Genomic DNA, 25,409 nt, shown 5'->3' on the forward strand with positions numbered 1-25,409 from the left:
AAGTATATAACATGCAAACATGGGCGTCTGGTGACGAGAATGACTAACGATTACGGAGAACGACGAATTTGGTAAATAAATGCAAAGAAAACCATGGTTAGATATATACATAAGTCACTGATAATAGTCTTTCTTGTGACATTTTGTACATAAAACTTGACTACAAAGAAAGATAGATTAGAATAGTGACACATGGCTATCTCTGACCTGCATGCCTTCCAAAATTTTCATAATTTAACTTTTAACCAAAAGTTACATTTCAAATATGTTGTAGAAAATAACTATCTTTCTTTAAACGGTAACCTGGAACAAATCTTGTTGAATCATTGGAATGTGAAAATCTTTTTCTATGTAAATACATATATCAGATGTAGCAGCATGTTGTTATAGTTTAAACTTGCTAAACATAAAGTGTTCCTGAAAATATAAATAGGGTTTGCACAGTTTATGTCGATGCACAACTTTGTGAAATTAAAACTCTTCCTGAAGAATCAGTTTATCACACTGCAGGATAAAGACAATATGGAAGAAACACAAGCTCAATTGAATCACTTCAAGAGTGTTTTGCAATACAAAGGCAATTGATGAGTGTTTTGCAATACAAATGATACCACAATATATTCCAATGCTTAATGAATAAAATATTTCAAAGTGCGCTCCAAAAGTTTTTTCTCGTTTTTTTGATGATATACCGATATACAGTGCATCATGGAGGGATCATTTATGGCACTTAGAATCAGTCTCACAAACATTGTAACAACATCAGCTATATGCCAGGCTTTCCAAATTCTCTTTTGGCGCTACGGAAGTGGATTACTTACGGCACAAGGTTTCGGGTAGAGGAGTTCCGATAGAAATGAGCAAAGTGCAAGTAGTTTTGGAATGGCTCACACTAAGCAATATCAAACTGTTGAAGGTTTATCAAAGCCTATGCCAACATTTCTGCTCCATTAATGGATCTTTTGAAGAAGGACAGTTTCAGATGGACCCCTGATGCTGATGCAGACATAGCCTTCCGAAAACTAAAAACAGCCATGACGGAAGCACCAGTGTTAGGTTTACCGGACTTCTCACAACTATTTATTATAGAAACTAAAGCCTCGGGCATCGGGGTGGGAGTTGTACTGGGATAAAAATGCCATCTTATTGCCTACTTCTCCAAGAAAGTGTCACCTCGCAAGCAAAAGCAACCCGCCTACACAAGGGAACTATTGGCTATTACCTAAGCGTTGGCCAAATTCAGGCAGTATTTGTTAGGCAACCAGTTTATCATCAGAACTGACCAGCGAAGTTTGAAAAACCTGATGGATCAATCCCTTCAAACACCCGCACAACAAGCGTGGCTACATAAGTTTTTTGGGGTATGGCTTTCAAATTGAATACACGCCCGGAAAGGATAATAAAGTTGCGGATGCATATCACGAATTTTTATGTTTGCATGGTCTGAGTTGCATTCCTTGTTTCTAGAAGAATTAACTGCTAAATTAGTTGTTGATCCGCATTACAAGCAATTAATTGATACATACGCACAAGCCACTGAACCAACTCAATACCCTGTCAGGGAAGGATTGCTTTATTGGAAGATTAGATTAGTGATACCATCAGAAGTAGAGATAATGCAAAAGTTACTTAGTAAATTTCACAATTCTCCTATATTATGTGTGTTGGCCTTATAAGCCAGTGTGTTGCATGCACGAGGAAGTGCGCGGGGCAACTAGATACAATTTCAAAAAATGAAAAACAACCTACATTATGCTAACCAATAATCTAGAAAAAGAATAGTAAAAAGTTTAAAAACTCCCATTGTGACACATTATAAATAGATTAATCTTGCTTTTAAACTTTTTACTCATAACAAGAGATAAAAAATCTTGTTGAATCATTGGAATGTAAAAATGTGATTATAGCAGCATGCTGTTAAGATCTTTTTTTATTTAAACATACATATCAGATGTAGCAGCTAGCATGTTGTTATAGCTTAACTTGTTAAACACAAAGTATTCTGTAAAATCAAATATGGTACTGTGAGAATTTTATGTTGCCTATTACCTTTTCCCATAAAGCTCTCAATTTCTCAAAATCGTTATTGTTTTCACCTATGAACAATGACAAATGCTATCACATGAAAATAGCTTTTACTCTCTTATATTATCATCAGCCTTTGGAATTGAAGCCTTCAAATTTTTACAAAGATCGTGCAACCTAAAATTACCGATACCGTGTATGAATTGTATGGTAACCTGTTTAAAATGAGACCACACATAGCCTAACCAAAAACCAGCTTCTGTATTAGTACTCAGTTCACAAACACTCAGAAAATACATTCTGCACATGCCCTGCAGCAGCTTCCAGTACAGGTTGAAATCGATCCCATAATCTGCTTTCCAAATCATTATTTTCTTAAACAAGTCTATCACCCAAGCTCTATTGCTATGAACTATCAGGACTATATTATAATAAAATTAAAACTCTAATATATAATTGCTGTTAAAAAAATGACACTATTACTATTTTCTTGTAGCTTTTAAAAATTTATAGTATTTTTGTTGCTAGTTTACTGTCCTATTTTGTACATGTAGCTTAAATTCCTCAAAAAAAATCAGTGTCTTCAGAAGACATCCTCATTCATAAACCACATGCAAACTAGTCTCACAGAACTTGAGAGAAAGTACATAATTATGCATAGGATAATCACTTACATCAGTGAAGCAATATGATATTTCATAGCTCTAAATTCCTTCTTGAAGACAACTTTGTTCAGGAAGACAAAATTTATTGTCAAAAGAAAGAACTGTGATTAATTTTATTAAGCATGAACCCCAAGGAATTTGATAAGATCCTGGTAGACAGAGACTTTGTATATAATTAAATAGGTTTTGACAACTTGAGATATAAATAGGTTTTGACAACTTGAGAATCAATAGCATAATAGGAATATTACAGTATCCAGTCTTAATGTTTTGTAGGTAGACACAATATACACTACAGAAAAGGAAAACTAGACAATTAACAAAGGGAAATACAAATTCTTATTAACCACACAACAATCAAAAACTGTTGAAATCCATATTTTTATTTATTTACACATATACTTTTGAATTGATGAAAAGATTAGGAGAGCGGTTGCGCTTCATGTTGATGGCAATGGTATCTCTTGGTCTGCAACTGCAAGATCTTTGAGCTTCAGTAGAATTGCCACTGTTCAATATGAAATACAGGGTTTTATTATTATGGCAAATACAAAAGTTAAGAAAAAATGAACACGTGGATTGTACTTGCCTGTGACAAACACCTCATTTCTACCCCTCAATCCAATCCTGGTAAATAAAGTCAATGCTCACATTAGGGATGTGACGAATTGTATGCCAACGCTCTCCTCCCTCCTTTTTGTATTTCTCCTCGAGTAATGGACAACTAAGAATTGATAATACTCTAAGGGAGTTGGGTAGATCCTCCTCCGGCAAACTCTCAAGACTATGGCAATTTTCAATCCATATATTACTAAGAGATTTGAGGTGGAGAAATCCCCTGAAGTTCAATATTCTTAGCTTTGAACATTTATCCAATGTAAGAACTTTCAGAGTTGGTGGCAGTAGGTTCTGCTCGGGGAAGGACTCCACGTTTTCAAAATCATCACTAACAGTGAAGTAATATAGAGAATTGAGTTGGAACAAACCCCACTTCTCTCTGGAAGCAATTAGTTTTGGGCAATTATATATTGTAAGGCAGCTCAAGTTTGAAGGCAAACCTCCCATAGAAAAAGATTCTAATTCTGGACAATCACGGATTTCTAGATATTCAAGATTGGGGAACAAGTGTAGTGAAAAAGGCAAGGAGGAGAACTTCCATCCTTTTATTGAAAGTTTTGACAGAGAATTATAACAACACAAATCCATTGAGGGGTATTCTACAAAGTCCTTGAAATCCAACTCCAACTCTTCCAAATTGGGATTGTTAATTAAATGATCCATGGAAAACTCAACGTACTGATTTCCCTCAACTCTGAAATCTTTCAAGCTGGATGACAACTCATTTATCAAAATCCGCCCACAACTCCATATATCTAACTCTATGATATTATCAAAATTGGGAAATGATACGTCTAGCATTTCACAATCCCCAATCATCAATTTTTGTAATGAAGGAAGATGTTGAGGCAGTGATACCCTTTTCAATTTTGGACAATCATTTATAGAAATCTCTTTAAGCCGAGGAAACCCTTCAATACATACCCATTCCTCCCATTCAGACAAACAGACAAATTTCAAAACTTCAAGGAACTTGAATGGAACATTTGTTGAGTTATTGCCAAAGATCTTTATTCCATTACAGTTCTGAAGTTTAAGAGATATTAAATTGGGTAAATCACATCCCCTTATCCAAGTTGGAAACATATTGCCATTGTAGTTCTGGATAGTGAGTCTCTTCAGATTGTTATTTGGTTGAAGGGCATCCAAGACAGACACATTGCTTTCCACTACTGAACCATCAAATATCATATGTATTTCTTCTAAATACTTCTTATCTTGCAAACGGCTCTTTACGGCATGTGTAGGATCCGTGACATTGTTCAATCCTGAAAGACTAATTTTTCCTTGAAGAAGATTGAGACTTTCTAACTCCTCAATATCAGACCCACTCGACTCTCCCACAACAAAATTAGTCAGTGTTTGTAGATGGTTTAGTTTCCTTATGTTCTTTGGCATCTTCTTTATTGGAGTTCCTTCCAAATTAAGATGGCCTAAACGGTCAAGTTTGTAAAAATCTAAAGGAAATTCAGTCAAATTATCACACCCTTCCAATTCCAGTCTCTCCAAGTTATAAAGCTTACAGATAGAGTCGGGTATCCTTTTAATATTTGTCCAAGACAGGTCTAGATAGCGCAAAAGATTTAAACTCCCTATCTCATCCGCTAGTTCTAGCTCTCCGGATGCATTTTTGTAATCACTAAATGATAACATCCGCAAATATTTTAATTTTGAAAACATATCACATTGCATATTGTTGCTTATCATGAAGCATTTGCCACCATACCTTGGTGATTCTACCAACAAGCTGTGTAATCCCTTAGCTTTAGAAATGTGCTTTAATATCCCATCGCCGACTTTCAAATCACACTAGTACAAAAATGTTAATTTACACCCGTTTTTTATTAAATTTACACCCATTATTTTTAATAAAAATCGGGTGTATATCCACAGGGTGAGAAATGTCTAACGAATTTACACCCGTTTAAAAATCGGGTGTAATTGGACGTAATTACGTTTTTAATTACACCCTGTTTTAATAAAAATCGGGTGTAATTACGTTTTTAATTACACCCTGTTTTAATAAAAATCGGGTGTAATTGGACATAATTACGTTTTAATTACACCCGTTTTAATAAAAATCGGGTGTAATTGGGCGTAATTACGTTTTAATTACACCCTGTTTTAATAAAAATCGGGTGTAATTGAACGTAATTACGTTTTAATTACACCCTATTTTAATAAAAACCGGGTGTAGATATGTTCTTAATTACACCCTATTTTAATAAAAACCGGGTGTAGATATGTTCTTAATTACAGCATATTTTAATAAAAATCGGGTGTAAATACACCATTTATGAATGAACAATTATATCTATTTACACCCTATTTTATATACACCATTTAGTTATATTTCATTTTCAGTCATAATATTGCAAATACTATAAAATCATACACATAAAAATCATATTTTAACTAAGTCAAAATATTTTTAATATTAACCAAAAGGTATACAAAATCATGTGCAGTCATAATATTTCAAGTACTATAAAATCATACACATAAAAGAAATTAACAATTGTAATTTGTATGAGATTCCGCTTTCTCTACGTTAGTCTTTTGAATAATACTCACGTCATTTACTTTTAATGCTGAGTTATCCTTTCCAACATACAGACTGATAGTGGACTATGAATCAGATTACACACCATGATTCACAAACTCTTGTAGAACCAGAGGAGGTTCAAGCTCTGAAAGAGAGAACTCGTCATAAGCAAGATATAGTTCATGTGACTTTGCAGTGCCATCCACAACTAGAGGTTTTGCAACTGAAAACTCGAAAGTAGAAAAAAATCACTTCAATACGCATAAGAGAGATGACAATATATTTGAAACAGCCCAATCAGGATAATCAGAACAACCGTGAAAATGCATAAGTCAAATGACTAAATAGTTCAAACAATCTTTGGCTAATAAAACAACATCAAAACAGAATATCCAAAGGAATAAGATTCTTTTCAGTGATAGGTGCAATTTCTCCCAATTCAATAATTACCAATGTTTCAATAATTACCGGTTTTAGCGCATGCATGAACTTGTTCCATTAAAAGAGTTCATATAGAAAATGATTTGAATCAATTTATATGTTTAGTCCATAACTAATTATTATGTAGATCTTTCATGCTAGTTTTAGAAATGAATATCTAAAGAAGTATGTGACTGATTATATCTTTGAATTAGATTCTTTTGCATGTGAGCATGTATACCATTTGTAGTTATGATTCAATACTTCTGGCCACAAATATTTCTCAATTTCTCAGCAACAAATATTTTAACCAGTTAATTAAGGAAAATCGGGTACCACTACAACACAGCAATAAATAGGACCAGAGAGATTTGTTACTTGTACAGATTCCCCTAAGTGTTGCTTTGTATAGATTCTCATACAACCACAATTTATACAGATAAAGAAAACATACCAAATTTATTTCTAAGTTCCTCCTTTAAACAAGCAATTGGAGTTCCTGGTGCAACAACTGAAGGTAAAAGATGAGAGTAAGGTTGAGAGATTAGCCATGATGGATATGAGTCAGCTTCAGGAACATAACCAACCTGCAAAACATAAAAATGGATAAATTGTCCAATTCAAAAACAGATATTAAGTTAGAGCTTATTAAATGATGCCTTCAGCGCATTATTGTAATCTGAAACTCCAAGCTTTTCATGAAGAAGCCACATAAGCCAATCTGGGACTGTTTTGTTGACAAATCCTAACTCAACAAACACAAAAGTTAATATCGTTAGATTGAACGTCATCACTGGAGTTTAAACCTTCGTATTTACGGTTGAGTTTCATTATAAAACAAAAAATAGAGACTATTCTTACAAAGTGAAATAGTAGGAAGGACTAAAATTGCAATTAAAATTTAATAGTATACACCATGCAATTCAACATTGTGCTACTTTATGTGAGCTATTATTTTTTATAATTAATCATACAATAACTATGATTCATCATACTACTAAAAAAAGTAAAGACATTGGGTAAAGTTTGAGATAATTGCAACATCGTGTAGTTTAGGTATAGAAACTGTAAGTGGATGAATCAGCAATAATGTTCCTTAAGCCACCAACTGTGGATGCCACCATAATACACACTCCTATGTAAATTGAACCCTGAAATGAAATACACATTAATTGTATTCTGATTTTGGATTGTTAGATTTTAAAGAAAAGATGATAATGTGAATTGATAATTACCCAATTGATGAACCAGTTGGTGCTGAATCTCTTTGGCTTCTTAATTATTAGCCACATTATGCTAGGAAGCTGAAACAATTACAAGCCAAGAATTGCATTATTTTTTAGTTTTGAGAACTAAATTTGGCAATTTGATATGAGCATGAAGAAAATGTGAAAACAAAAAGCCTTACAGAATATGCAGTTGGAGCAAAACCAAATCCACCAAAGAAACCTATAGAAATAATAGTAAGAAAGTATTACTGGAATCTGTTGAAGATAAAAGATGAAGAAAAAGAGCGGTTGGTGGTTCTGAAAGTCTAGATTGCATTGCCTACCAGGTTTTCGACTATATGTCCGAGATGTTAAAATGGTGGTTGCTGGGTGGGTTACTGAAATAGCGCCAACCATTGTGTTTGTAGTCGAAGTTCCACTAAATGAACACTGTAACATAACAGAACGACACCATGAAAATAATGCGGAAACAAATGATCTTAAGTGAATGGCATGAGAGTATACATCACCTTTGCTGCTACCTCTCCTAGATTAGCTGAAATTGCAAAGTGGCTTTAAATCACTCGAAAAGAAGGATCTTTAAGTCCTCTTGCTATAGCATGTTTTAATGTCAAACACAGAAAATCACACAATCTTATGTGCTTGTTTTCAACATGCCATAATCATTACTGAGAACTGATAGAGAAAAAAGGAAAATTGCATCTGAAAGTGAAAATTGTAATTTTAGCTTTAGGTGATTTTATTATAGAATGCTTATTAGTTATATTTTTGGATCAACAACTTACTTAAGCCCTTATAGCATATGTGCTTATCAAATAAGCTATGTTGGAGAGCTTCTGGATATTTGTTAAAAACAGCTTATGGACATGTTATAAGTTGTTTCTATAAACTATCATAAACAGTATCAAAGATGTTTATGCTTATAGAAAAACTCAAATTAACCAATAGAGGTCCAGTAGAAAGAATCACCACAAAAAAAAGAGCATTAACTTCAAAACCAATCTGCAGCTCTTATAGAAGGCAATTTGAATTTATTTGGAGCAACTAGAATTGAGGACAAGCTGCTAGAGGATGTACCAGAAGCCATTGAGCCCCTACAGCAAGCTGGAATCGATGTCGGGGTTCTTACCGGTCCACCAAAATTTAGTCATTAACATATAACTCATAAAGGAAATAAAGCATACCTTGAGGGTCTTCATTCACAAAGGGAAATCATTTTTGGCTCACCCTTGAGGGTACCTTGAAGAAAAATCAACTCTTTATTCATCACAAATACTCAGAAAATCTCTTTCAATCCTTGAGGGTCTTCATTCACCAATTCACGAAACAATCTTCAAACTCCAACCTTCAATTCACCATTCACCATCTCCACCACTTCAACCTTCAATCTGCAGAACTCTCATCTTCTCTATACAGCAACGACATCATCGCCTTCAACATCCTTCATCCACCAAACCACGACGCCAATCCTTCATCTCTATCATCATCATCACCCGAAGAATAGCGACATCCCACAACGCAGCAATCTCCCAGAAGCCACATCACCACAAGATATATAAGCGCTTATAACAACAGTCCACACAACAACATTACTCTCACGCATTTCACTAAACACTTTATAAGCATCTTCAATACAACCCTTTACCGAGTACATGTCAATCAACGAAGTATCCACAAATGAATTTGACTTAAAACAGCACTTCGCAGCACAATAATGAACTTCTTCACCTTCTGCAAATCCTTTCGACTCCGCACACGACTCGATGATTGTCGGAAACGTGAAGCAATTCGGCATCGCCGCCGGCACACTTCAGTTTCCAGAACAAAATGACGGCGTCGCCATGAAGTTCGTTTTGGGGTATTTGGTTGGGGAATTTGATCAAACGGCTTCAGCTTCGTTGTCGTCACTATGAAATGAACGATGTGTTCCTCTCAAATTTCTTCAGCTTCGTTGTCGGTGGTGAACTGTGATGGTGAGCTGTGAAATAAGCGAAGAGTTTCGATGAGAAGCGTTGGTGAAAATGGTTCCGGTGAAATGCGATGAATCTGGGTTTAGAACATTGTGCGATGAATCTGCGTGAAATGTGACGAATCTGGATTATTTTATTCACTTTAACAAATTTGTTACTATTTATTACTATGTCATTAATATGTTTAAATTATTTTATTTCTAATAAATTGAGACCTATTAAAATTCATTTATTAACTTCTTAATAATATTTTGAGTTATAATTTTTTTTAGTTTACGTAAATTCACACCCATTTTTTAGTTTAAAGGGAGTAATTCAGATTTGATTATAAATAATATATTTAATTTAAACCCTTTTTTAGAAAATAGGGTGTATATTGTCATCTGAAAATACCTAGAAAGATATTTTATTTACAAAATTGCCACCGTGTTTCTCATTTACACCCATTTTTAATATATTGGGTGTAAATTTTTAAATTATATTGTTCTTTTTGCACTAGTGTCATGAGAACACCAAATGTGGCGTGTCCTTTCAGATATATCTTGCCCCATATCACCTTTCACTTCTAAGCAAAACTCTCTAGACTCTGATTTTGCCAAGTCATTGACAAGATCATGCATGACAAAAAGTCCAGGAAAATATAGTGATTCTTGGAAAAATGAAATTGACTCAAGATCATCAAATAACTCACTACCCAACTCTTTTTTACTTTTGTTACTTTTGTAGGAATTCAGAAAACCATTTGCCATCCACATTTTGATTAACTTATTCTTGTTAAACATATAACCCTTGGGAAATATGGAACAATATGCAAAACAACGCTTCGAATTTGAAGGAAGATTATGGTAACTCAGTCTCAATACTGGATTTATGTTGCTGTCTCTCTCTGATAAACACCACATATCAGTCTTCAATATTTTCTCCCATTCACTTTTAGAGAATTTTTTTCTCAAGAGGTTCCCCATTGTTTTAACAGCTAATGGCAACCCTCCACACTTGTCTACAATCATCTTTCCAATTGGTTCAAGATCTGGATAATCACTTGCGTTTCTGTCGTAAAAAGCATGTGTCACAAATAAACTCCAGCAATCACTCTTCTCGAGTTGTTCTAATTCAACTAACTTGGCAGATTCCATGGCTGATGCATCATCCTTACTTCGTGTTGTCACGATCATCTTACTTCCAGAAGATCCTTTATTAAAGGGAATTAGTAACTGCTCCCAACTTTTCTCATTAGCTTTCCAAATATCATCTAGAACAAGCAAATATTTCTTTCCCATTACTATCTGTTGCAATTGACGTTGAAGTATTTCCAAGCTTTCACTATCTGTTGGAGAATTAAATTGCTCGAGAATTTCTTTAGTGAGCCCAAAAATATCAAATGGATTTGAAACATAAACCCAAGCTTTAAGTTCAAAGCTGGTTTGCACCTTGTCGTCATTGTAGACGAGCCTAGCAAGGGTTGTCTTACCCATCCCACCAAGACCAACTATGCTGATTATTGGTGCGTGGTTGCAACCACTACCATTGTCTAAAAGTAAGAAATCAATAATTTCCTCTTTATCACCATTTCTACCAAGTATTCTAGATTCATCCACCAAAGACGTTGTTGGCACTCTTTTTGAAGATCCTGGACCGACTTCAAGTCCATTACGAGCAGATGTTCCTTCTTTCAATCCCAACACATCATTTTGCTTTAAAAGATGTTCTAGCTTGAAAAGGGCTACCTATTAACACATGGTTTGTTGAGATCTAGAATTGATGATCTCTTTAGTGAAGTGTTAGACTTAAACTCATGCATTAAATCATCCATTAATTTTGACTTATGTAGGATTAAGATTGTAATTGAGCTTGGTCCTTTTATAGATGATAAAGTGCTTTTAAAGGTAGATGATTATGTTTACTCTCATTGGATGATTAAGGAAGCTTCAAAAAAGGATGATGTTATGTCAGATCCGGTTGTTGGTTGGAAGAAAGACTTAGACTTTTGGGTTGATAAATTCTTGCAAATCAACCATTATTTTGAGGAGAAAGAGTATTATCCTATTTTTCTCACTTTGTGCCTTTCTTCCTCTCATCCTTAGGGTGTGTTTGGTTCTAGGTAGATGGAGGGGAGGGGAGGGAATATTTCTAATTAAATGTGTTTGGTTCAAATTTTATGAGGGAGTGGAGGGGAGGGGAGGGGAGCAAAACCCCTCCAAAACACACTTTTTATTTTTTTATAACTCTTTTATGTTTATTTATATTTTTTTTTTCTAATTTTGTTATGTATCATCTCATATTTTCTTTTATATCAAACTTTAAATCTTTTATTTTAATTTTTTATTTATTTTATTAAAACATTTAAACCATTTATATTTAATAATAAATTATTTTATGTATATAATGTGTTGAATAATTCATTAAGATTTAAAAGTTGTTATAAACATATAATTTAATTTGTTTTTGAATATTTTATTCGAATTAAGTGAAATTAATGTTTTAACATTATGTAGTAAATTATAACTTTTTAGTCACTCAATATTAGAATTTTTACTAACAAAAAAATATGTATACATTTTTCACATTTGAATATCATATTGTATCACTTATATAAGATAATAAGGATAAAAATGTAAATTATTAATAAAACCCCTCCCCTCCTCAATCAAACATATTTTTAATTAAAATCCCTCTCTTCCTCTTTCCTCCCCTCGTTTGAACCAAACACCTATCTAATTAAAAAAATCTCCTCACCTCCCCTCCCCTTCCCTCCATTAAAATCCCTCCCCTCCCCTCATTTGAACCAAACAGACCCTTAGCGTGTGTACCTTTTTCATATATGGGCCTCAGGAATTTTGGTACTCCTTCAGGTTCTACAAGTGTTCCTAAATCCCATTTTGGTCAGTTTGAATTTGCCGGCTCCTATTGTGGTCCCTTGGTTGTTAGTTCTGGTTCACTTTTAAGCTCGACACCCCTTTTTCTTTGAACGTAGAATTTTCTTTTGGAGTTGGTAATGAAACAACATATTATTTTCTTGTCTAAGTTTCGCGCCGCCCAGGATCTAATGGTTGGGATGCAAATTTGGATTCATCCTGCCAAATATTATATCTTGCACCCCTCATACAATTTGATCCTTCTTCTCTTTACGAGGGTGGAAATCCACCAATATTTGTGAGAGCTTTGGGTTATGTTGATACTTTGCTACCTGTTCTCATCTCCTCTATCTTTCCCTCAGAGGTTGGGATGTGAGAATCTCTTCGCTTTCATAGAGTCCAGAGTTTTCATCAGTGGCTAGTTCAAGATATTCCCTTACTATTGAGTGCTTGACTTAAACTTTACCTTTGGTCATCGCGTTTCACACTCAGGCTCAAACCATATTCCAAACAAGTTGATATAGGGGTTCCCCACTCATCCTCAAGAGTTAGATATGACTAACCTCTCTAGTGATCTTTATACTTCTAGTTGTAATTGTCTGCAAGATAACATTCCTACGCCTATACCAAAGAGAGGTTTGTGTTCACAAAGGTTTTATTTATTTGTTTATAAGGCTCTCAATTTCTTTCTTCTTCATGTTTGTTGTCTCTAAAGAAGAGTTTACCCAATGTGTCTTTAAATATTGATAGTGATACATCTAAAATAGTTTTGAGAATTACAAAGCAGTTAGGTTGTGAGCATTTTCTAATTGACAAGTTGAGTTAGAAAATATTATGTATGTGGAAAATAAAGATAGAATAAAATAACTTCTTTTTTTCTAGGGTGATGTTAATTTGATCTTTTATTAATAAAGGTCTGGAGAGTACGTCAAAAGAGGGAAGGTGATGGATCTTATTCTAGACAATTCCTTGTATTTTGTGTTTATTCAAGATACGTTACTCCCTCATATCATTGATTCTAATGTTCATTCCCTTTGGGTGAATTTGTCCTATGAGTAAACTTTTACTCCAGTGGTTGGTAATAGTGATGGGCTTCTTTCGATCTAGTGTAGTTTGAAAATGATTTCCCTTTTATCTTTCTTGAGTCCTAGTGTCTTGATGTGTGTTTAGAACGGGGAGATGCTAAGACAATTTATTTTGTGGCTAATAGCTATTCTAAATATTATTTATGTGGAAAAAATATATATGGGACATATCTCTGTCTTTGCAAGGCTTCTCTTTAAGGAGAGGTTCAATGTGTTATAGGAGATTTCAATTACACTCCTCTCCAATTGAGAGATATGTTTTTACATTTATTCTAACCTCTATAGTAATGTCTAATGTGTGGCCCTATCAACCTTTATTTACCTAATTAACTTGTTGGATCTTCCCCATTTAGGAAAGAAGTTTATTTGGCTTAAACCTGGAAGGGGGCAGTTAGTAGGCAAGATCAGATCTTGATTTTTGAGGGGTGGAAAAGTTGATGGATACCAATAGCATAGTGGGAGCTCTCTATAGATGTTTTTATCATTGTTCTGTATTTTGTAAGTATTCTAATTAGTTGCAGGGTTCAAAACCGTTTCGATTTAAAAATCAGTGGTTATCACATACTGATTTCCTCGTGTTGTTCCTAAATTCTTGGCATGTTCCTTCAAATCCATGATGGAAGGCCTTTATTCTTATGGGTAAGGTTATGTCTCTTAAAACCTCTCAAATATTGGAATAAGCAAGTGTTTGTAAGTTGGATTCCAAAGTTTAGTCCCTTAGAGTGGTGATTAGGGCTTTAGATCTATTGGTAAACCAAAATGACCTTTCTGTGGAGGAAGCGGACACTATGTCTTCTTCCATTGATGATCTTTGGGCCCTTCTTAGGACAAAGTATTCTTTGTCATCCCAAAGAGAAAAGTATAGATGACTCAAGGAAGGGGATGCCAATTCGATTTTTCTTTCATACCCTGATCAAGTGCAGGAGTTAGAGGAATTCAATCTTAACTCTTAAAGTCGGGGATGGTTGGCTTGAAGGAGTGTCCAAGATTTGGAAGAGATCTTTAATTATTTCTCTGAGCGGTTTTCTAAACTGAATGTTCACGGACCTAGGCTTCTTGGGGTGCCTTTTCGGTCACTCTTAGAGGAGGACAATTTGGCCTTGACCTCTTCTTTACTTCTTGAGGAGCTTTACGCGGTGGTGTCTCTGGGTGACAGTAATAAGAGTCCAAGTCCTGATGGATTTAATTTTTCCTTCTATAAAATATTCTAGAACTTGTTAAAGGTAGATTTGTGGATTATATTTGCATCTATACTTCACAATTTTTCTTCCTTTTTTGTGACTCTTATTGACAAGGTCAAGGACCCCTCTCCTTGGCAGAATTTTGATCTATCTCCCTAGTTGGATCCCTCTAAAATTTGGTAACCAAAGGTTTGTCTAAGAGGCTGAGATTTGTTATAGACAAGCTGATCTCTTCGAATTAATCGCCCTTCTTAAAAGGGGGAATGATGGTTGATAGAGTCATGGCAGTTAATAAGGTTGTCATTTTAGCCAAACTCCCTAGAAAGTCTTTTTTTTCATATTTACAGTTGACTTAGAGAAAACGTATGATCCAGTTAGCTGGAGCTTCCTGAATTTTATGCTTATCAAATTTGGTTTTAATGATAAATGGCAATCTTAGATCACTGCCTATGTTTTTATAGGAAATTTGGCCATGTTGGTCAATGGCTTTCAACTAAAGAGATTTGAATTCAAAGAGGATTTAACTAAGGAGACCCTATATCTCTTATTTTTCCTCCTTCTGGTGGAATGTCTCATTAGGCTAATCAAGAGAGCTTCTGATCTCAACTTCTTCTCTAGGTTTAGAGTTTCTCTTTCCTTGGTAGTCTCTCATCTTCAATCTTCCAATGACACTTTACTTTTGCATGAGCCTTCGTATGGGAATATATGGATTATCAAAACGAATCTAAGGTGGTTTGAGCTTCCTTTTGACCTTAGGGTTAATTTTTATATGAGTATCTTGATTGAGATTAATGTTGACCCTTCCTTTTTAAGATTAGTTGAGGATTTCCTTGGTTAGAATCCACCTGAGAACCCCTTTATCAACCTGATTTGGAAGACATGTGATTCCTAGAGTCATAGATCTGTGAGCCTTAAGGGGGGTCAAGTGATTCTCCTCAACACTGTTATCAATGCAATTAATGTTTTCTTTCTTTACTTCTTATAGTTATATGTGATTGTGTGGAAAAAGGTTGGTTAGGATTCAGAGAAGGTTCCTTTGAAAAGGTGTAAAAAGGGAAGCCAACACCTCTTGGGTAATTGGTTTATTATTTGTAAATGTAAGGGAGACAAGGGATTAGGTCTTAGAGATCTTTGGATGGTCAATCTAGCACATCTTATCCAAATGAAGACGGAGGCTTTTGTTAGGTGCTTTCTGGTATGTGGATTGATATGTTCTCTTCCAAGTATAGTGCCTTCAAGTTTTACTCATTGTGTGAGGGTAGATCTTTGGGGCTCCGTTCCATTTCTTCTTAGTGGGAGTGGAGTTCCCCTCATAGGATTCTAGAAGCATGATCCTCCTAATTTGTTTGAGGAATTGTTTGTTGATAAGGTGACGACAAGTCTTTATACATCCTTTTCAAAAGACCATTAGTTAGGTAGTATTCCTTTTAAGATTATATTTTAGAGACATTTTAGCATATCTCAATTTCAAGCTGGAATGGTGATTGAGGTAGAGAGGAGGGAAGTGGCGAGGATTTTATAGGACCTTAGGTGGATGAGATCTTTCTTTATCTGTGAATAACCTTTAGTTTGTAATTTTTTTAGGAGAGTGATAGGTGGATCTGGAGGCATTCTAGATATAATATCTTGTCTGGGGAGTCTGCGTACCTACCCTTGTAGCTCACAGCCAGCCCATAGAGCCCACCTTAGTTAGGGAGTTCCCATGTCTTTCCTTTATTTGGAATAGTTAACCATCTAAGGTGGTAGTCTTTTCCTTGCAGATTTTACAGGATAAGTTTTCTTCTAGATAAAATTTGTTCAATATGAAGGTCGTTGTCGATCCAGAGGTTATCTCTTGTATCTTCTGTAGGGTTTGGCATGAATTTGCTTCCAATCTATTTGTCACTTATTTTTTTAGCCTCTAGTGTTTGACATATGATCTTCCGGTAGTTAGGTGGTGTAGTTGGATATTCCTGGGAATCTGTGGAACGTTTTGAAGTTTTTCCTCTCGTTAAGGACAAAGGTTAAGTCTAGGGGAGTCTTCGCCATGATTTGACATGTAGTTGTGTGGATTTTTTGGTTCATGCTTAATGAGAAGTTCTTCTATAATTCGTCAACTATCGTGAAAGAGGTGGCCAATAAGAGAACTTTTGGCTTAGTGTTGATTATGGAGTCGTTCATATCTTTCTCCTTCTCTCTCTCTGATTGATTTCAGGACTCTATCCTGAGTCTTAACTAATAACAGATCAAAAGGTATGATCGTCTACAAATGTGTTTAGTGGTTTTTTGGTGTTGTTGTGGTTCTCCTAGTCTGCCAATGGTGGGTCAGGAAATCTGAACTCTAGTTGGGTTTTTTTTCGGTGGAACTTTGTTGTGTGGGTGCAACTCTTGAGTTTTGGTTCCAATTTATGGTTGGTTGGGTGTTTGTTCGCTTTTGTTTTTGAGTGTTTGTTTTTCCGTGTTTTAATTTGTCTTCTTATTTTTTGTTTCTTCGATACGTCTTGTGCCAATTTGACTTTATTGTATTTGTGATTGGGATTTTGATTTTCCCCCTTTTTTATTATACATTATATTTTATCATTCAAAACAATTATTAAATTTCGATCCCCCGCAACTGCGATCCGAAGGGGGCTGGAACCACTTGATCCCAGAACTGACCTCCGAACCAAACTAAACCGGTGGTGATAAACAAAAAAAAAACAATTATTTAATAATATATATTTATGTTATTTGATGTCAAAATTAAGTTTGTAAGATATTAAAAAATGAGTTAATTTTTTAATTTTTTTCATAAAAATCAGTTTTGATAATATAAACAAATTTTAAAACTATAATAAACTAGTCCTTAATATCATACCGCTTTTTTAGTTTCTTTATTTTATATTTTATTATAAAATTATTTCATATTTAAATATCATATCCAACAAAATTGAACAGAAAAGTCGAATACAAACCTTATACTTTGTTTGAGTGGAACTTCTTTTTCACAAATTCCTGATTGAAAGTTGGAATATTGAAACCCGGTACAGCTGTACCTATAAAAGGAGTTAAGAACAATGAATGTCTGTGAAAAGAATGATTTGGACTAATTTTAAAATAAAAATGGTTTGCATCAATTTTAAAATAAAAATAATTTGGATCAATTTGAAGTTAAATATATGTGTTTTCATTTGATTTTGAATGGCAACTTAAAAATGTATAATTCAAACATTTAATTTATCGTTGTTTAATTTTTTATTTTTTATTTTGAATTTTATTTATTATTTAATTAATAATTTTAGAAAAAAGCGATATAAATAAAATATTTAATATAAAATATAATATATATAATACATCAAATTTTTGAAATTATGAAATAAATTTTATCCATTATGCTTGAAGCATATAAAAAAATTTAAAAACAAAAATTAAATTAGACTATTAAACTGATTAAAAAATAAAAAACCAACTAGTAATAAATTAATGAAATACATCATATAAATATAGAGAAAAGGGATGATCCACTCAATAATTTTACACTGTCAACCAATCACAATCATGCATCCAATTACACCCCATTTTTATTTTAAAAAAATTTTAATGATATGACAAATTGTTTGTTTTTTATTGGATGACAGGTGCATATCCATTAAACCCATAAATATATAAATATAAGAGTATCAAAATATTTTACGGTTTATGACTTTAAAATTTTAATTTGAAAGCTAATCTGACTTAAATAGTTTGATTGATCTTTTCAATTTTTTAAACCAATTTGAAATTTTATTCTAAATTAATTCAAATTTAAACATTCTTTAAAAAAATATAACAATAGCATAATAATTTTTTTAATAGACTAACATAGTTGTTTTGATTTTCTTAAAGCAAGAGACAAAATTGAAATTTTCAACCAAAAAAAAAAAACTAAAAGTTAATATTAAAATTAGAGTAAGATTTAGAAAATTAAAGAACACAAATTTATGTCGATATTAAAAAAAAGCTGAAAATTAAGTAATAAAAATCAACTAACCTAAAATTAAATCTGGTAACCTAAATATAGTAGAATATTTTTCAGGTAAAATAAAACTAAACATATATTTAAGAAGGGAGAAAGATATATTATTACCTATCAATATGTGAGTAAACAAATTGAAGTTATGATCTCCTGTGAAAGAAAATCTGAAAGTGAAGATTTAAGAACAATAAAAACAATATATAAGATCTCTGAATGAAATAGAGAAATTACTTGACGGATAGTGATTGTGGAAACAAAGAAACTTAGAATAAGATCTCTTAATTAAAAAAATATTTATGGGCAACACAAAGTACTGTGAAGAAGTTGAAGTGTAGTGAAATAGAAAAGTGAATGTCTTTTCCCACAGACCACACAAGAGATTGATATTTAATAGTAGATAACAAAAACGAGTGTCCCAAATTGAAAAAGAACCTTATGCGAAAGCTAAAAGAAATGTAAAGGGAACTATTAAAGTTTGTTTGTTATCGACAACGAATTAATCCCATGTGCCATAAAGTTTGTTTTGATTCTTAACTTGTCATACACTAGTAACCTACAATAATTTCATACCTTGTTCATTTTGTTGTATTATTTTGTCAAAATTCTTACCAATTAAGCTATTTCAATTTTACAAAATTATTTTAGAATAAAATATGGTCAATGGAATATGTATGCTCAACAAAATAAAACATGGACTATGAATTAGTGTAGAAATAATATTATATATATATATATATATATATATATATATATATATATATATATATATATATATATATATATATATATATATATATATAATTAAAGAACTTATTAATTGATTTTTAGAAATAAGATTCAGATTGTGATAATCCTAAAGATTAGAAGACAAACAACGAACACTCACTGGCTTGTATGGTTCTTCCTCAATTGATATGTATAATGTCTTGAATACTTTTTAGATAGATAAAAAGATAAAAATTGCATGTGTACGGTATATTGAGAATCATAGATAAAATTGCAATTGGATTTGAAATTAGTTGTTGCTTCAAATTCAGTACAGGATTTTGAACCCTTTCACTAACAACTCGAGATTCAGCAGCAAAATCTTCATGAACAAAAGTTTTCTTGATGAAATTCATTGAATCCTGATTTGGTTTCTCCTCTTCTTCTTTCGGTAAAATGTCACATCGTTCGGGTTTAAAATGCCAGAGAAACACAGTGGTGAATACGTTCCAAGTTTTCTCGAAATGATGTAATAGCTTTTACCACTTTTAATGTTTCCCGTGTTCTTTGCTCTTTGAAAATTTTCTCTATGCAAAGAATCCACTAGTAGGCATCTTCTTCTCCATCAAACGTAGAAATTATCATCTAATCTAATTTGGGGGAGATAGAGATCGAAAATGAAAGCATCATTTGATATAAATTCAACTTCTAACTTAAACATTTATATTGTCTAAAATTAACTCCACAATCCTATCACATATCCATAAGAATTACATTCTTAACATCGACACCTCTGAAAAAAATGTGAGTGTTCGTGTCGGTGTCAACTATGGTTACGTTCAATTATTTATTTTTAAAATTATTATCGGTGTCAACGTGTCAGTGTCGTGTTCGTGCTTCAAAGATCTTAGTCAACGTGTCAGTGTCGTGTATGTGCTTTATAGATCAGTGTCACAGTGTCAGTGTCGTGTATGTACTTCCTAAATTAGACTTTGACAGGTGCGATGCGCGGTTGTTGAAAAAATTGTGTAGTTTATATTTGAATTTTTAAGTATTATATATTTGAAATAAATATTAAATAATGATATGCTAAATAAATTTTAAAAGTGATAACTTTGAGTAAAAATAAAAATTTTTAACATGCATTGATAAGTGACTTATCACACCACAAGTTATTAGTAAAATCTCCATAATAATTCATTTTTATTCGTTAATAATATCTATAATATTAATATTTCTCAAAATTTATTAGTTTGTTAATAGCCTTTTTTAAAATATTAGTTTAAAATTTTCTATTTAGAAAATAGAGTTTTTTTAAAGAAATTAGTTGACATACATTACATTGATGGTATAAATAATTTTTACGTGCATACCAATTTAACTTTTTAAATTTTAAAGTAATTAAGTATTTTAGTATAATATAAGCAACATTTATTAAATCATAATAAAAAATTTAAATTGTATTTAATTGTCAATTATTATATTATAATTAAGAATAAGTTATTATTAGTAAATAACATAAATGTATAATAATTAAAAGATAAAATAATATTGTCCAAGTAATTGAAAATTAAATATTAATAGGAATTTATATTTGATATAAAACTAACAAATATGCTTTATAATAAAAATAATAATAATAATAATAATAATAATAATAATAATAATAAAAAGATTAGTAAAAATAAAATAATAATAATAATAATAATAGACTTTTAAATTAACATTAAAGGGAAAGGGAGAGGACGGGGACGGGGGAGACCCCGCATATTTTGGGGCCTCCGTCGCCAACGACTTCGTTGGTGCAACTGCAAGCTGAACCGGAAGTACCACAGGAGAATGTTACGCTTAATCTGGATGGTAACGAGAGTGATGTAGCAAGCACACCACTGGGACTCATAGTAACGAGGATCGATCGGAGAAGGGACATACCCCCAAACCTACTGCTAACACTGATGCACCTCGCAAACTCTGGATGGATGTCATCAGCAACAACCGAAAACCTACAAATGGTATGAGCCTTGAATTTATAGCACCTAAAGTTGTAAATGGAGAAATTGTTGTAGAAATTGTTGATCATGTATGTTTTGGGGGGTGAACTTAGCATGAACATGGTGAAGCAGTTCATAATGAAGAATTGGAACATGGTGCAATTTCCAGATCTGTTGTACCATGACGATGGCTACTTCATCATGCGATTTAAGTCTTTCAAGGAGAAAGAGGAGATACTGATGAATGGGCCTTATATGATCAAGAATATGCCTATGCTACTTGGGGATTGGAAACCTAATTTTAGTATGAAGAATGACATGCTTCGCACGATACCAATTTGGGTGAAGCTGCCCCAATTACCAATTGAGTTGTGGGGAGAAAAGAGTCTGAACAAGATAGGTAGTGCTATTGGAACCCTTGTAGTCACAGATGAATGCACTGCACAGAAATGGAGAGCTTCATATGCCCGGATGCTTATTGAAGTTGATGCTACGCAGCAAGTAACCAAGGAAATCACTATACAAAACCATGATGGGAAGTTGGTCAAGCAGGCTGTTGAGTATGAGTTGTTGCCCAAGTTCTGTGGGAGGTGTCAGAAATTTGGGCACAACTGTGATGCGAAACACATCGTGCCTCAGTGGAAACCTAAGCAAAAAACCATGAAGGGAAGGAAAATCAAGGAGGTGAGGTGGCTACAACCAGGGTGCTAGAGGATGAGGGATCTCCTGAGGGTGTGGCTGTCGAGATTGAGTGGTCAACACCTAGATGAGGGAGTAGAGGTCACGGGCCAAGTAGAAATAATGGGAAGGAGTTAACATCTCTTCACTGCAGCAATGGATTCAATGCATTAGGGGGCTGGATCGACCCTTTAGTGCAGGAAATACTTGATCCATGATAGTGTCTTGGAATGTGAGGGGGCTAAATAAGGTTGGAAAATTAAGAGAGATTAACTCCCATCTCTTCAAATTGCAACCAAAAATTTGCATTCTACTTGAGACCAGAGTTAAATTGTCCAAAGCTAGTATGGTTAGGAATAAATTGCGGGTGCATAATACTTATGTGGATAACTACTCTTACCATGACAATGGAAGAATATGGGTGAGTTGTGTAACACCCCATATTTTATAATTTTAATTTAATCGGAAATTAAATTATTATTTAAAAATTATTCGGTATTTTGTGGAATTATTTGGAAAGGATTAGGAGATGGACTATTGGGCCAAATGTGGTGTTAGTAAAGAGGGGGTGCTATGTTAGTAGGCCTTTTACTAAATTAAAATCTATTTTCATAAAAATAAGGAATTGAGGAAAAAAGAAAATAGATGTGAAAGAGAAGCAGAAGAGTAGAAGTGCTGATACGTGAAAGAGGAATAGGAGAGGAAGAGGGCTAATCAAGATCCTTGGCTAAGGTAAGGGGGGACTCTTCCGCTTAACATCTTTTATCGTATTATAGATAATAGGACTGATTTAGATGCATTATTTGTGTCAATTGCTTATATGCTAGATTGGGGTTTTGGGATGATTTTGAAGGGAAATTGTATAATTTGATGAATTGTATGATTATATGATTGTTATGATGATTAAATGATCCTCTTTGCGTGTTATATTTGTGTTATAACATGTATGTGGCTGATATGGTAGTGTTTGAGGTTCATGACATAACTTGGTTTGGATTTTGGGGATTTTGGGGTAAATCCCGTAATGATGTCAATTACGATGAGAGCTCTGACTTTTGCCAGTTCGCGCCGCGAAGGTAGGTGCGCGCCGCAAAGGCGTAGTTCTTTTATCGTTTCGCGCCGCGAACCTTTGTTTGCGTCGCGAAGGCGTGTTTTCTATTCGTTACGCGCTGCGGACTGTGTGTGGCGCCGCGTGCTGTAGCAATAATTGTTTTCTTTGAAAAATGTAAAGATGTGTAACTTTCAAACCGTAAGTCCGTTTTAGACGCCGTTTTGGACGTTGTTCCTTAAATTGAATGCTATACCATATTAAATAAATAAAACAACAATAACTTGATTTTATTTTGAAAAGTATCATTTTCTTCAAATGTGGTTTATTCTTGTTTTGCATAGTTGATGAGGTGCAATGATTTGTTGTTTGCATAATTGAATATGTGCAATGATGGGTGTTGTTATAATGTGATTGCTTCTGCTTGTTATGCAAAATGGATGTTGTTCGTGGTAAATATGGTTATCATGTGTTTGATGAATGGTGATGTAAATGCTCCATTGTTGTTGGGTTGATTTGTTGGACTTGGTACACGATTGTGAGAGGTGTTATCGTTGTTGCACTGTGTGGTGGTTTATGCGTACAAGCACATTAATGAATGATTTACCTGTTATGATGTTGTGGTTGTAATTGGTGTTTGTTATACATATATTGTTGATGTAAAAATATGTATTTTATTATGGTTGAGTAATAGCTTAACTGTGTGTGGCTATTGACTATTGTGGTGGTTGATGATTATGACATTTGGTTGTTTAATATTGATGATGAACATGTTATGGTTGATACATGCATCTCATAATCATCATGTGGCTGATCCTTGACGATGGTGGATCAGTGGTAGCTAATTCCCATTGTGTGGAATTAGTGAGTGGGTGTCGTCGTATCCTTGACGATGGTGGATCGGTGAGATGGGTTATCCCAGATTCTGGTACCACATACATATAGTTGCATTTGCATTAGGCTACTTGTATGATTATAACATGAACGGAAGATTGTCCAATGTTATAATCTGTGATGATGGTGTAATTGTTATGATTTGTGTGGATGAATTATTGTGTTGTCTTTTGGTAATGTATTCTATTTGCTGTTGTGTGTTGATGAGTACCTCCTGACAATCAGAACATAATGAAATTGGGTGAATAATGTGACTATGATGTGTTATTGTTTATGATTCGATAACATTTGTTAATTGTGAATGAAACTCACCCTTACTTTTTATATTTTCATATTGAGGATAGCGGTTTTCGGTTCGGTGAGGATTACCTCATGAGTCAGTTGTTTAGTATAGCATCGGTGTCATGCTCTGATATTGTAACACTGGGGGGAACGCTAGTTTAGAGTTTATAATGATACTCTATTTTGTTGTTGTTGGAGTAATTTGTGAGACATTGCATAAATGATGTTATGCTTATCTGTTGATTAATGTCCGCTGTGTAGAAATATGATTTTGTTAAAGTGATGATTTTGTCCCTAAGTGAAGCATGACAATTGATTTATGATAATTTGTTTTAAATTGAATTGTGGCACCCTTATTTTCATGTTTTACTCTGAATTATTTTATTAATTTCTGCGGGGTTTAGAAGGGTGTTACAATAGTGGTATCAGAGAAGGTCGGTCCGTCCGGCCAATTGTCGAGTCAGTTGAGTTGTACGACAGTTGAATACTGTTGGAGTATTACCCCTTGGTACGCGACATGTGAGTGAATCACTGTCGGTACTTGGTTGTTTGTTTCGGAAGTTGGTTTGAAACAAGTAGGGAAGAAGCTTCGCTTCTCGTTTATGTTTCAGTTGTAAGATGATTGATTCAGTAGGCTGTTGTTGGCAACAGTGCAAGCGTTGTTGGAGTTGTTGTTTTCCGAATCGAAGGTGACTTGAAATTAAGACTTGACTGGTAATTGAGTTGGAACATCTTGAAGGAAGATGATTAGAGGTAATTGATGATTATTTGTAGGAGATGAAAATTAGAAAGTTGCAATGTATCAGCTCTGCTGGTGTGCTGCGAAGTTGTCAATTGAGTAGCCTTACGTCTCGGAAGAGGTTCAGCTGCAAGTTTGCAAAGGGGATTGATGTCGTAATGTTTCAGAAATCGCACTTCGGCGATGGGATGTGTTGCTCAAGTTATAAGAATGTTTGGAAGTGAAGAGATATGATAAGGGGCTGTTTGGAATGTGATCGAGTTGAAGAGAATGAGTTTTGGAGTGAGATTTTCGTAAGCAAAACGCAGGAAAATTGCTGAATAGCTACAGAACTTCGAAAATTCATAACTGGAGTTCTGGACATCCGATTTGAGTTCCGTTTGAAGCGTCGGATAGCTAAAGAGATGAACTTTGTTATAAAAATGGTTTCAGCAGCTGTAACATATTTAATTGTGACAGGGTGATGTTGGAAAGAGGTGAAGTTGCGGTTACTCTTGTTCTCAGAA

At 33.9% G+C, this 25,409-nt stretch overlaps 3 protein-coding genes across 3 annotated transcripts in view; all 3 read right to left on the reverse strand.

Moving 5' to 3' along the window:
- Positions 1 to 18,981, reverse strand: part of LOC131593179 (putative disease resistance RPP13-like protein 1) — a 60,579-nt gene extending 41,598 nt beyond the window's left edge. Inside the window, exons 1-2 of the mRNA XM_058865450.1 lie at positions 18,678 to 18,981; positions 17,527 to 17,607 (exon numbers count right to left, since the gene is read on the reverse strand). The gene's annotated coding sequence lies outside the window, so the exon portion shown is untranslated. The remainder of the gene's footprint in view (positions 1 to 17,526; positions 17,608 to 18,677) is intronic.
- On the reverse strand, positions 2,899 to 19,687 carry LOC131659619 (putative disease resistance RPP13-like protein 1). Its single transcript, XM_058928786.1, has 5 exons — positions 19,539 to 19,687; positions 18,678 to 18,730; positions 17,534 to 17,607; positions 9,967 to 11,199; positions 2,899 to 5,117 (listed from the first exon to the last, which is right to left on the reverse strand). Exons 1-5 carry the CDS (start codon positions 19,685 to 19,687, stop codon positions 3,300 to 3,302), a joined length of 3,327 nt encoding a protein of 1,108 aa, XP_058784769.1. The 3' UTR covers positions 2,899 to 3,299.
- Positions 5,609 to 8,037, reverse strand: LOC131593178 (D-ribulose kinase-like). The gene is made up of 6 exons (XM_058865449.1): positions 7,826 to 8,037; positions 7,682 to 7,722; positions 7,509 to 7,577; positions 6,933 to 7,424; positions 6,728 to 6,860; positions 5,609 to 6,076 (listed from the first exon to the last, which is right to left on the reverse strand). Exons 4-6 carry the CDS (start codon positions 7,062 to 7,064, stop codon positions 5,949 to 5,951), a joined length of 393 nt encoding a protein of 130 aa, XP_058721432.1. The 5' UTR covers positions 7,065 to 7,424; positions 7,509 to 7,577; positions 7,682 to 7,722; positions 7,826 to 8,037; the 3' UTR covers positions 5,609 to 5,948.
- Positions 19,688 to 25,409: the final 5,722 nt, after the last annotated feature.

The sequence above is a fragment of the Vicia villosa genome, linkage group LG3 (genome assembly GCF_029867415.1).
Source record: "Vicia villosa cultivar HV-30 ecotype Madison, WI linkage group LG3, Vvil1.0, whole genome shotgun sequence".
Lineage (NCBI taxonomy): Eukaryota > Viridiplantae > Streptophyta > Magnoliopsida > Fabales > Fabaceae > Vicia > Vicia villosa.

What these genes read in the sequence shown, in the direction of transcription:
- LOC131593178 (XM_058865449.1), bottom strand. Translation starts at nt 7,064, where the DNA reads ATGACGTTCAATCTAACGATATTAACTTTTGTGTTTGTTGAGTTAGGA. An exon ending in ATTACAATAATGCGCTGAAG is followed by an intron (nt 6,861 to 6,932) that starts GCATCATTTAAT and finishes TATGTTTTGCAG; the next exon opens with GTTGGTTATGTTCCTGAAGC. An exon ending in GGAACTTAGAAATAAATTTG is followed by an intron (nt 6,077 to 6,727) that starts GTATGTTTTCTT and finishes TCGAGTTTTCAG; the next exon opens with TTGCAAAACCTCTAGTTGTG.
- LOC131659619 (XM_058928786.1), bottom strand. Translation starts at nt 19,687, where the DNA reads ATGAATTTCATCAAGAAAACTTTTGTTCATGAAGATTTTGCTGCTGAA. An exon ending in TCTATGATTCTCAATATACC is followed by an intron (nt 18,731 to 19,538) that starts GTACACATGCAA and finishes CTTCACTTTCAG; the next exon opens with ATTTTCTTTCACAGGAGATC. An exon ending in AGAAGTTCCACTCAAACAAA is followed by an intron (nt 11,200 to 17,533) that starts GTATAAGGTTTG and finishes ATGTGTTAATAG; the next exon opens with GTAGCCCTTTTCAAGCTAGA.